The 12076-nt window shown below is 32.3% G+C and overlaps 1 protein-coding gene across 2 annotated transcripts; it reads right to left on the bottom strand.

Moving 5' to 3' along the window:
• Positions 1 to 2192: 2192 nt before the first annotated feature.
• LOC123913452 (protein FAM135B-like) lies at positions 2193 to 10245 on the bottom strand. Of its 2 annotated transcripts, XM_045964201.1 has the most exons (15): positions 9576 to 10245; positions 9400 to 9485; positions 7839 to 7993; positions 7594 to 7655; positions 7310 to 7504; positions 6814 to 6871; positions 6514 to 6729; positions 6278 to 6414; positions 5875 to 6067; positions 5399 to 5458; positions 5068 to 5313; positions 4429 to 4687; positions 4126 to 4331; positions 3871 to 3921; positions 2193 to 3145 (listed from the first exon to the last, which is right to left on the bottom strand). In XM_045964201.1, the coding sequence occupies exons 1-15, from the start codon at positions 9752 to 9754 to the stop codon at positions 2858 to 2860; spliced, it is 2391 nt and encodes a 796-aa protein (XP_045820157.1). In that variant the 5' UTR covers positions 9755 to 10245; the 3' UTR covers positions 2193 to 2857. The 2 variants fall into 2 exon arrangements, with proteins under 2 accessions (XP_045820157.1, XP_045820158.1); XM_045964202.1 differs by lacking the exon at positions 9576 to 10245 and having other exon boundaries at positions 7839 to 7962.
• Positions 10246 to 12076: the final 1831 nt, after the last annotated feature.

The raw sequence follows: 12076 nt of genomic DNA, 5'->3' as shown, positions 1-12076 counted from the left end.
CATACCACATACATTACATATATAATTTTCCTGTACACCAAATTTTGTTTCCAGTACCTTAAAAAAATTGGTACCAAAAATTAAACAAATATAAAAAATAAAAAATACAGGTTCCAAAATAATCTCATCGTTACACTATTTTATTTTAGTCTAATACTAAACACTCTTGCTCTCATGTTTCCGCTATGTTATTACCTCAGGTTCCAAAACCACCTATAAGCCTTTTACATAATTTTTCCTGAAAAACAAAACACAAATGTTAAAATAAAATAAATTGTTCTTTTTACATTAAAATAGTCTTTGTTAAAATACATAAAATTAAAATAGTTCATAATGGTGTTATTTGAGGGCTCTCCTATCTCTCCACACACTATAAAATCATATTAATAAAATATATATTACAAAATATTGATAAAAAACAATAAAAAGAAAAGGGCCGAGATCATTGAGGAAAAAAAAAAGTTAGAAAGTAAGTATAGAGCCAGATCAATGAACATGTAAGAAATTGATTTTCTTGACGCAAACTGATGGAGTACAACACATGCAAAAGAGATTTTTTTTTTTTTTTTTTGTCTGAGAACATGCCTATAAATATAAATAATGGGGAATGATTTGAATTTATTTTTTGGTAACAAATGATTTGAAATTTTGAATTCACATTAATTGAGAAATCGTGTATTAATGATTTTGAATTACTACTTGATTTGATTTAGTTGAAATCATTTGATTGATTTGTGGAATTGATTTTTTTTTTTAATGTTTATTTATTTTACGGTGAAAGCAACCTGTATGCATGTATTAATAATAATATGTTAACATTATTTCTCTAAAAAATATATGTTTGAAGTTTATATTGACGGTTGTTATTTTTTTTATTTTATTTTGTGTCTTTCAAGTGTGCTTAATAATATGAAATGAGTTTTTTTTTTCTAAAAGAATAAAATGGATTGGTAAAAAAAATAAATAATAAGAATTCATAATGATTGTAGAGAGAATTGGTAATGTTGTTAAAAAAAAATTAAAACGTATTCGATTGTTTTCTTTTGAATGATTATTTGTAAATTAGCATTAAATTTTGATCGAGAAAAACACTAAAGAAAAAATATTCCTTATATGAGTACCGCACATAATTTCTATTGAAGATGCTCAATAAATTGCCATATAGAAAAGATGTTCTCAATAGTTGCCACGTAGATTATGATGAATGAAAGGATGCCATATGAGATTAATAAAAATTAAAGTTCATAAGAAAGTGACACGTAGATTTGTTTCCTTGAGAAAAAACTCTCAAACATATAATATATAGATATCAAGAGGGTGTAGGAAAAAAAATGAAGTTTCTTTTTACGTTTCATTTCAAGTCCAATCATTTTCCAAAATATACAGACAGCACAATAGAATGTAGAAAGGAAACTGGCAGAGATTGAGCGGTAATCGTGGCAGCTGATAGAATAAACTTGTCTTTCTACACGTTTGAAAATATGTTGTTGTCCTACATTGTTATATGTTACAGTTATACTTCAAATTTGGATTAGATGTGGACGGTTTTCTGTGCAATGATGCAGTCATTCCGTTTGTAGTTTGTAATCGGACGGTTTAAAAAATGCATCTCTTATTTTCATTCTAAAAATACTGTAGTTAAATCAAGACTGTCTAATTATGATCGGACGGTCACTGATACCTGACTGCAGTGACATTTTGACTTTACTCAATCCCAGTCTGTTGTGCATCACCTATTCTCGAATAGTTTACAATCATACAGTATTTTCCGCAAAACATTCACCAGTTTTATCAACTACTAATTTTTGTTTGAGAATATGATTGAACACCTTTAGTGAGGTCTTCCCTCTAAACCATACTAGTTTTTTTTTTTTTTCATACACGAAAAAACTTGACCTTACATAACCACTTTTCTTTTTCATACACAATTTGAACTCGAGACCTTTCTTAAGCCTTAAACATGTTTGTAACTATTTGACATATTTTGCTCGTTATGTCAAAAGTGTTTTTGAAATCTTTCACTGTAGCTAAGTTGTTGATATTTACCTAACATACCAACAAAACTAACTTGCTAAGTTAGTCAGAGTTTGAACGTTGGACCTCAATTCGCTTTAACCTCGTTGTGAAGAAAGAAATAACAAAGCTAGACCATCGGAGGCAGCTAAACAGTTGGCAGTTGGCACATATGGATCTAAAACGACACAAAAACACTACAGTAGAAAATAAATATGAAGCAAAAAATATATGGAAGTTCCCTAGAAAATCCTTTGAATATATCAACTGATGGTGGACAGCATTACCTCTAGGCTCCTAAGCCTAGCTTCTATTCTATAAATAAACATGGAACAGATATAGTACACTTCATGCCTCTGTTCTTTGTACATGCTAGAAGTAGAAACCAAGTACATACATTCATGTGTCAGATTCAACTTTGCAACACCCTGCTCACCAAAAGCTCTGGTCCTTCAGCACAGCAAAGTAGAAAACACTACTCACCAAAAACCTGTTTTCCTATCCATAATAACTAAGGACTTTCTTTAAAAAGAAAAACTTAACTACTATAGTCTATAGCACAGTAATTTACAAATTCCAAAGATCTCATGATTTGTCTTCTAGTCTGCATATGCCATCACCCTGCCAGAATGAAAGAAAAAATGTAGGCACATTTTTGGAGGGGTCATGTCCACTATTTTGATCACACTGATAGGATTGCATTGGAAGAAAACCAACTCATGTAGTTTTGTCTCTTCAATTTGGCATCTATGAACATTTGTGAATTGTGTTCATAGTGCTATCTTTAGCTTCACTGGTTCTTCAAATCAACAATATTACTGGAATTCTAAGGAAGTTAGCTTTGTTATCTAAACATCTCTGGGAAAGACCACATTACGAACTTTGCAAAAATGTCAGACTCCAAGAACTCAATATGAGCTGCACGTCCGATAAGTGTGTTTAGGTTCCTGCCGTAGGAAGAAGCGTTGAAGTTTACGTCGCAGCGCATGATCACACGATGGTCAGAGGAATTTCGGATTTGGTCTAAGCAATTATTTAACATCTGTAGGAAGATTTTCCCTCTTTTAGAGAAATCTGAAGAAGCTGCTGGACACAGTTCTATTCTAGCAGAATGATATGGAACATAACCATCCTGAAATGTTATGAGCAGGAATCATTATGATCTACCTTTGGAAATAAAATAAAACCGTAACTAGATCTTCATTAATATTAAGCTATTTGAATTTTGAACATTAAAGGTTATGCAGAAGAGAAAACCTAATTTCTAGTTTATCTTGCATTGAACTCTATTTAGCCATATCACGAATCAACAAAAATATTTTGACAAAAATAAAAGACCATTGGAGAAAAGCAGAGAGGAGAATCTTTTTTTGGTATTAACCCTCTGGTTCCCAGGAGAATGGGCCCCAGTAATCCAAAGTTCGGCTGCGAGGTAAGTAAAGTTTGGCCAAGAACGGGTTCTCCCGAACCATTCGTCCTAGGGGGAACTCATTAACCACTTGAGCCTAATGTCTTGGTTACAGAGACGAGAATCTAAATAGTCATGATATTAATATTAACATGATTCCTAATAATTGTATGCAACCCTTGTAGATGCCTATTAAGATCCCATTTGGATAAACAACTTAATTAAGCGCTTATAGAATGAGCGCGTATCATATAAATACTTATGTATAAACTATTCCTATAACAAAAGATAAGCTACACAATCTTTTGCTACATCTTCAACCATAAGGAAATGATCCACCAGCAATTGAATGAAGGATATTTTAAAGTCAAGCAAGGAAGAGCAAGTTCTTTTAAAACAGGTCATACAAAGCAAGACAATATCCACAATAAGCATGTAAAGGAAGTTACCTGAGGTGATGACAAAAGAAACACATTCCGGAAATTTTCCAGTGTCTTCTCCTGCGATAACAAAAATGAAATTAATAAAATAGCCTATTCCCTATGAACAACCAAATAAAAAATAGCAACAAAATTGAATAGAAACTTCGATGGTTAACACCCCTGTAGCCACTTTCCCAATATTTTACTTCAATCTCAAAAATGCCAAAAAAAACCATTGTTTTCAGTACTAGGAAAAATGAGATCAAGATAACGGTATTATACCTTGGAAAGATTGTAGATGAAAGTATTCTCGAGATCAGGATCATCTGTAAAAGTCAGTTGATGGATGCATTGAGTGCCCTTAAACTTCTTCAATAGCCACAACCCTGAATTGAATAGAGAGTTTGAACTGTACATATAACCCAAGTGTGGACCCGATATCGACACATAGGTATACAAGTATCTTAGATATGGCTCCATCATGCTCTCTGGAATTATTTAAAAATATAAAACCACATTAAAATCCATTGTCTGAATTTTTTTTAAGATAGTACCATCCTTCAAAACTTTGTGAATATATAATACCTGCCAAGGCTGTTCGGATAATGAGATTACCAATAGAATGACCAACAAAGCTAAGTTTGATATCTTTCAAGTTTCCTCTTCTTGAAGCTTTATCCATTTTCCTTTTTAGGAAAGCGATCACTTCCTGAGCAAGCCGAAATCCCATTTCTCTAAAGTCTCCAGATGTTTTGTCTTCATTTGCCTCTGACATTAGAAACTGTGTCTCAGGGTCTATTAAAAGCCATTGGTTACGAACGAGCCGTAAATCCAAATGATTTCCCTGTTAAATATGAGTGATGAAAAGTATAATTAGTCAAACGATCTATAAATGGAACTATATCGCAAACATGACAGAAACAAGTTTTAGTAACCAAAACTGATAACATTGAAGCAGTAACCTCATTATCTTATACAAGTAACATAGATATTCCGTTTTTATTGTTATTGTACATGAACTTAATTTATGTCAAAATCATTGGAAATAAATCAGCAAACTCGTAAAAGGAAAAAACATTCATGAAATAAATCTGGCGATCAAATCATACATTAATTAGAAAGAAAAAGAAGGGCTTTGTGAAGGCAACAAAGTAAGAAAGATAAGGAGACAAAACCAAAGACAGATCGAGAAGATAAAAGCAACTGCAAGTTTTTGAAACATGCCTGAAACCCATGAACAAAAACGGCTACTCTCAAAACATGCCCATTTTTCTTGCTATTCCCACACAACATGCTGTTTGTGGATCTGGAACCAGTTACTAGGATATGTCTTGCACCATTCTCCACAGGAAGGAAGTCTGAATTCACACTGGCAGAACGGTATACATTTGTCACGCGTTCTACGATAATAATAGGAACAAGCAAAGGATCTCCAAATATATACATGTCTTGAAGAGACCGATTGTTGATCTGCATGTAAATCATATATGTCATAAATTCCAACAGCCGAAACAGGAAAGTTATAAAGCACTCTAAACAAAACACAATCACTTACCCTCATTTGTGCTATACCACGCCTATGAAGTTCTGCACGCATCATTGCAGTTTGAATGGGCTGAACAGAAGAAAAAAGAGAAATAACATATTTCAAGAAAATCATTCAGTAATGAAAATCCATGACCACAATGTAATACTACCTCCATCCCTTTTTATAAGCTCCTTTGAAACTTTCCACATATATTAAGAAAAGTTGATGGTGTAATTAACATGTGCATTTTGTATATAAATATTGTACTTTATGTATAGACGTGTCCAATTCGAACTTTTCATTTCCCAAACAAATTAGTAGTATTAATAAGGGGTATATTTGACGGGGGAAAAATGTATCCAGTAATTTGAAATTTGGCTTATATATAGGGACTTTTATTCTAAAGGGGGATTATAATTAGGGACAGAGGTAATAATTAATTTCAAACACGGCACATAATAATGAACTTTATGAATCTTGTACAACATATAATAGATAATTACATCATCAATCAGCCTCCTCATACTTAACGAACTTCTATGTACGCCATGGTGCAATGGTGTCCCCTCAACTCTGTTGTGCAAATATTGATGAGGCATCGCAACCTTTGAGTACACCATCCATATTGACCATTCAGTTCTCCGATCTATAGCCCAGGATTTGCGCAGAAACTCTAGTATTTTTGTTTTGTTTTCCCTGAGTGAAGTGATAGGATTGATAAGAGATATTATTGACTTGATGTAGAGGTAAAATATTATGTCTTCACGTTAACACTAATAGTTTTCAAAAAGAAAATGTTACTAATAGTTTTCAATATGCTATTATGATAAGTATAGATGTGCAAGTAAAGAAGAAACAATGATTTAAATGCCAAACAAATAATTATTTAGACATATGTGAACAAACCTGTGGAATTTCAGAAATATGTTCCAGAGACGTAAGACCTGATTCGCTAGAGACTGGAAAGAGTTTAACAGATGATCATCCCAAGAAAAAGGTTGAACTGATTCCTTGGTTAGATAATTGATATAACGAGTACCATCCTGTTTAGGAAAAGATTAAACTATTAAATTAGTAATTAGTAAATAGTATATAAAACACAATGATGCAACAAAAAATGAAACATTGACAGAATTAGGGACCTCAACATTGAGTCCTGCCCTATCAGACAGCTGAAGTGATTGTTCACCATCAATACTTTTCACATGTGCTGGCAGAGTCGAATCCAACCATTTTGTATCATCTGATTCAATCGCAATTTCAGTCAAATCAATAGCTTCACCAATGCCTGTGCTTATTCTTTTCAGATCATCAAGCAGGATATCATGTGCAGCCATCAATGCTTTTATGAGCATCACCTAATTTGAGTTTGACCATCAGTAGAAGAATAAGTTACATTAATGAGCAAAGAGATTTCTTGACAAATATTACAGGTTACATACCTTGTTTGACCCAACATAATCTTCAGCATAACTGCCTTCTGAATAATTGCTACAGTCGCTGGTACAATTCAATTAACCATATCATTCAAAAGGTAAAACATTACAGTGTGGAAGATAAGTAAAATAAAGTTGATGCAAAGTTGTAGGGAGTAGATAGAAAACAAAGAAAAAGAACATAGGCATACTTATGAACAATATAAAATTAAAGTAGAGTTGATTGGTAACAGTACTTCTTTCACAAGCTTATAGCGCTTTTTCAGATGTTAATTCATGTAGCATTTAAGCTTATAGCGTATCTTTTTTCCTAACTTTTATCCTCATTATCTTAATTGAAATAAAGTAATAATAATTAAAACTATACTTTTATGTCATTTTATGTTTATTAGTTAGTTCAACTGCTAACTTCAAAGATATTATGAAGATATCCTAACATTGGTGATGCAACAATTAATTACTATAGCATATATTTAAACTCAAAACTGGAACTCTAACAAACCTTGGTACCTTCTGTGGAATTGTGCGATAACTAGCTTTTAGTAAACTGATGTGAACACTTGTATCAACCACGACAGAATGGAAAGCATCGAAGTGAACAGGACAATATGAATGCAATCCCCTAAGAGCTTTAGGGGGGATTTTATATTCATGAAATGAAACAGAACATGCATCCAGTGAATCTTGTAAATCAGACCTGCACAATTAATATGTTGCAGTCTATTTCAAAATCATTTCATTGTATTTAACCTTCACTGTATTTGACAGAAGAGGATATAAACCAACCCGGTTGCAGTCATAGGAGCATGCATAAGTTCAAACTTCAAAATAACAGAAGAGGATTCTCCCTGTACAAATTTATGATACAGAAGAAATGAAAAGGTTAGAGCATGCATCATTTGACAAGCTCTTTTCTAACATATTTTGTGTCAGTTCTTACATCGTGCCCCCGCCTGTATACGCACTACATACATATAAAGGAGATAGTATATTATCTAGAAATCGAGAGGAAAAAAAAGAAGAAAACTGACCTCACATTCACCGTAAGCTAGGTAGAACGAGATCATGAGAGAAAGAAATACATCCTGCCTTGCATATTTAATCTGGAAAGGCGGTGTTGAAAAACTGTTGTCTGTGTCATCAATCATCCAAACTCTACATAAATTGTCAGAACCTACTTCAGGAGCTGCAGCTCAAAGAAAAAGATAGATTCTAAGATTCTACTCTGACCACATGTATAAGGAATAAAAAAGAACAAAGTAATTACTCAACATCTCAAGCTTATAAGTGTTAAGCTCTCGTGTACATTGAAAAGAATATAGCAGTCTGAAATAGCAAGCTTAGAGAGCTTACGATAGTATTACAATATAGTTTAACGAAGTTTGATGCAACAAAGTTCAGTAAAAGTGAAAAATCATGCAGAAAAATATTGCAAGTTTGGTCATTCAAATTTGGTTTGAATACAGGCATCCTGTCAGTTGTAGAAAATTAAATACAAATATGGGAAGGCGTTGGAAAACACATTCTAGAAAAAGAAGAAAAAAATGGTAGAATATTCTGATGATGATTAGAATAAATAATAATAAGTCAATGCTCGATCTGGTTAGATAGTCCAAAAACTCCAAATATATTTATAAATATGGAAAGAAAACAAAAGAAAAACTTGGCAATGAGTTTGTTCCGTGCTACTTAAAGCTGAAACATGCGAATAACATAACATAGAAATAGAAAAACCATAATGGGACCCTTATTTCGTAGAAATTTCCGCAAAATAAAGACAAATAATTAATACCATAACGGGAACAAAGAAAAGCTGATTTTACTAAAAACAGAACCGCAGTGACTCAAAAACCTTAGTTGGCAATTCAACATTTCTGGATGTTGAGATAGTATTATACTATCACGGCAGTACGCCAAGAACCTAAGGTCATTGGAAGCAATATATAAAAGATAAAATGTTTACAGTCAATTTCCAGATTCATACTGAATTTCCTTTTTAACTTTGAAAAACACTTAACTCTTTCACTATACAAATCTCAAATTTATTTTGCAAAGCAGCAGTGTTGTAGAATATCAGCCATGGCGGATGGCGGTAGCAGATTTTTCGACAACCGCCATGACCAATTTGTGAAGAATGGCAGTGCCACAGCATTTTATGGCAGATATGGCGGTGCCATATGGCGTATTTTTGGATTTCCGCCAACGATAACACTGCAAAGCAGAAACATTGTCGTCACACACATACCCCCTATGATGACCAGCGTTGTCAATTGCAAACCGCGGGAAATAACAGTTTTTCAAATTCCACTATGCAAAGTGCTATAAGTATGCTGTAGCCACTGTTTAGCAACGTTTTATAGCGTATCGCAGGAAAATAACAATTTGTTCAAATTCCACCATAAGATAGGCGCCGCTATAACCGCTATTTAACAACATCGATGACAACATGGTTACAAGATCCAAGTCAACCCGAACTAAATGTCTTCAATAAAGCAAACTAGTCTAGTACTACAAATACTACAAAGTAAAAAACCAACTACAAACTAAAGAGGATAACAACTAATACTTCAAAAGCTTAGGAATACAAGTCACCTTCATACTGAACAACCCTCGCCGGAATCCCGGGGTAAGAATCTTCACCAACCACCAATCTCATGGTAACCTTGATTTTGTACCATCTGCATAAAAACCAGAAATTTGAAAACTTTTTTCTTTTACAAAAAAAAAAAAAAGGAACTTCAAATCAAATAAACAAATTTGAAGCATACCCTTGTTCAAAAAGGTCAAGATTATGAAACCTATGAATATAAATTGCAACCTCATGAACAGCATCAATCATAGGCAAGTGATTTGGCCTTACAAGGCCAGGTTGATCAGCATTGACCAACCTTTTGGTTGGACAATTCTTTTGATTCAAACCAACAAACCACCTCAGTCTCCGAATCATAAGTAGTAAGTACTAGAAAAAGCTGTTACAGTAATTTTCAATACCCCAAATCCAAGGATCATTCATTCCTTATCCCTTTCTTCAATGGAAGTGGGGTACCAAAACCAACAAACCAAAATCCTAAAAAAGGAACCAACTTTATCTAACTAATGGATTCACCTTCAAGTTTCTAATCAATGTAAAGAAAACCCATTACAGGTTTTGATTCATAATTGTTGAAAAACCCAAACTTGAAGGCTTATGCAATGTGGGTATATGTTGAAAGGATTGATTTGGTTAGAGTGAATATAAAAGTGAGGAACAAGATGAAGAAAAGGGTGAATTTTGTTTCATTGAATGAATCGAAAGCGTGAAAACAAGAAGAGGAACAAGGACGCAACTTTGTTGTTCATAATCATGATGATGAATTAAAAGTCATGATTGCCAAAAGAACATCATTTTCGTCAACACTTTTCGCAGGTTAATATTATAAATTAATTAAAAAATTAATTATTCGTAATTGTTTTTTGTTGAGGTTTTTGTAGAAAATTAAATAGTAAAATATAAATAAATAAAGGAATTTCTTATTTATTTTTGACTCATCTGTCAAAGAAAACTATTTTTGACTCAAAGTAATTTTTTATAAGAAAATAAATAAATGGGAAGGGATTAAATTACACCAGTATAACATTTGAGTAATGTTACACCGCTCAATAACGCTTTAACGAAAAAAAATTTTACAAAATCTACCGTTGGATTGAAAGATTATATCGTATAGATCATCCATGTTAAATTTTACAAAAATCTAAAATCGTTTGATATGTTATTGAGATCGATGAAGATTAATGGTTTATGCGTTTTTATTGATTACCATTAATCTTGATCTATCACAAAAACATATCAGACGATGTTAAATTTTTATAAAATTTAACATGGATGATCTATATGATATAAGATTTCAATCCAACGGTGAATTTTGTAAAATTTGTATTCGTTAAAGCGTTATTGAGCGGTGTAACATTACTCAAATATTACACCGGTGTAATTTGATCTCTCCCCTAAATAAATATGTAATTTTTTAAGATAAAATATATAAAAATATTTGAAACACGGACTAATAGTAAAATCACAATGCTTGAATTTAAGGTTTTAGATTCAAGTTTTGTTAATATTTTAAGAGATTGGATTCGAGATTTCAGATTTGAGTTTCGTTAATATCTTTAAAATAATAAAAATAAATATTTTTCTACTCTTTTACAAAATAAGTATTTTTATTTTTTTTGGCAAGTGAGTAATTTATTAGTTAAAATTTTTACCTTTGTAATAAATTAGTAGAGTGTTCAAAGTTTAAATTTCAATTCCTAAATATAAAATGCAATTTTTATACCAATTAATTAATTTGACAAAAATAATACTATGTTTGCCCTAAAAAAAAATAATACTATTTTTGTATTGTTTTTTTACGGAATATATTTTTGTATTTATTCTTCTAAGTTTAAGGTCTTTTATATTTTGGACCATTTGGTATCATTTTCTCCCTCTATTTTTATTAAAAAAGATAAATAAAGGTATTTGAAAATGATAACAGTGTCGGTGAATATTAGGGCGATAATTATGGGACCTTTGTACGCTGAAATGGGATCGGGTGTCGTTGCCACATTCTAGCACGTCTCTTGTTTTATCTGTTTGGTACCAAGAAGGGACAATCATTAAGCTACGTATATTGGTTTAGTTGTCATGTTTTCATTTATATATTATTAAGCTTCTTGTTCTTAGAAAAATAGACTTCGGTAATTTAAAGTTCGAGTGTGAGGTAAGTAAATTTTAGTCAAAAGTTTTTTTTTTTTTTTTTTGACAACTGTCAAAAGTTGTTTTAAGAAATCGAATTTAGATTCTTCCAAACGGCTCGTCTTAGAGAAACTCGTTAACAAGATGAGTTTAATGTAATTTGGGCATAACATTGGGATTGGATGGATGATTTGACAACAACAGATGCAGCTGAATTGTCAGACTTAGGAAGGAGCGCTTCAAGGCATTAAACTGAACATAATCGAAGATGATAGACGTAGATGGATTGCGGATCCTTCGAGCAATTTTTCGGTCAAGTCATGCTACAATCTTTTAGTTTCTATCAATCATTCTGATATGCTGGATCAAAACTTTGTGAGGGCACTAAATAAACTCTAAATGATTTTACCATTAATGATTGGTGTTTTTGGATGGCGCTTGCTGCAAAACAAATTGGCCACGAGGGAGGAATTGTTTAATAAAAGGATCATTACTGATATTATTAATAAGTCTTGTGTGTTTTGTTGTTGCATATATGAGAGCCATACACATCTT

The sequence above is a fragment of the Trifolium pratense genome, linkage group LG3 (genome assembly GCF_020283565.1).
Source record: "Trifolium pratense cultivar HEN17-A07 linkage group LG3, ARS_RC_1.1, whole genome shotgun sequence".
Taxonomy (NCBI): domain Eukaryota; kingdom Viridiplantae; phylum Streptophyta; class Magnoliopsida; order Fabales; family Fabaceae; genus Trifolium; species Trifolium pratense.
Note: the sequence above shows the minus strand (reverse complement) of the source record. Positions and strands in the feature narration are given on the sequence as shown.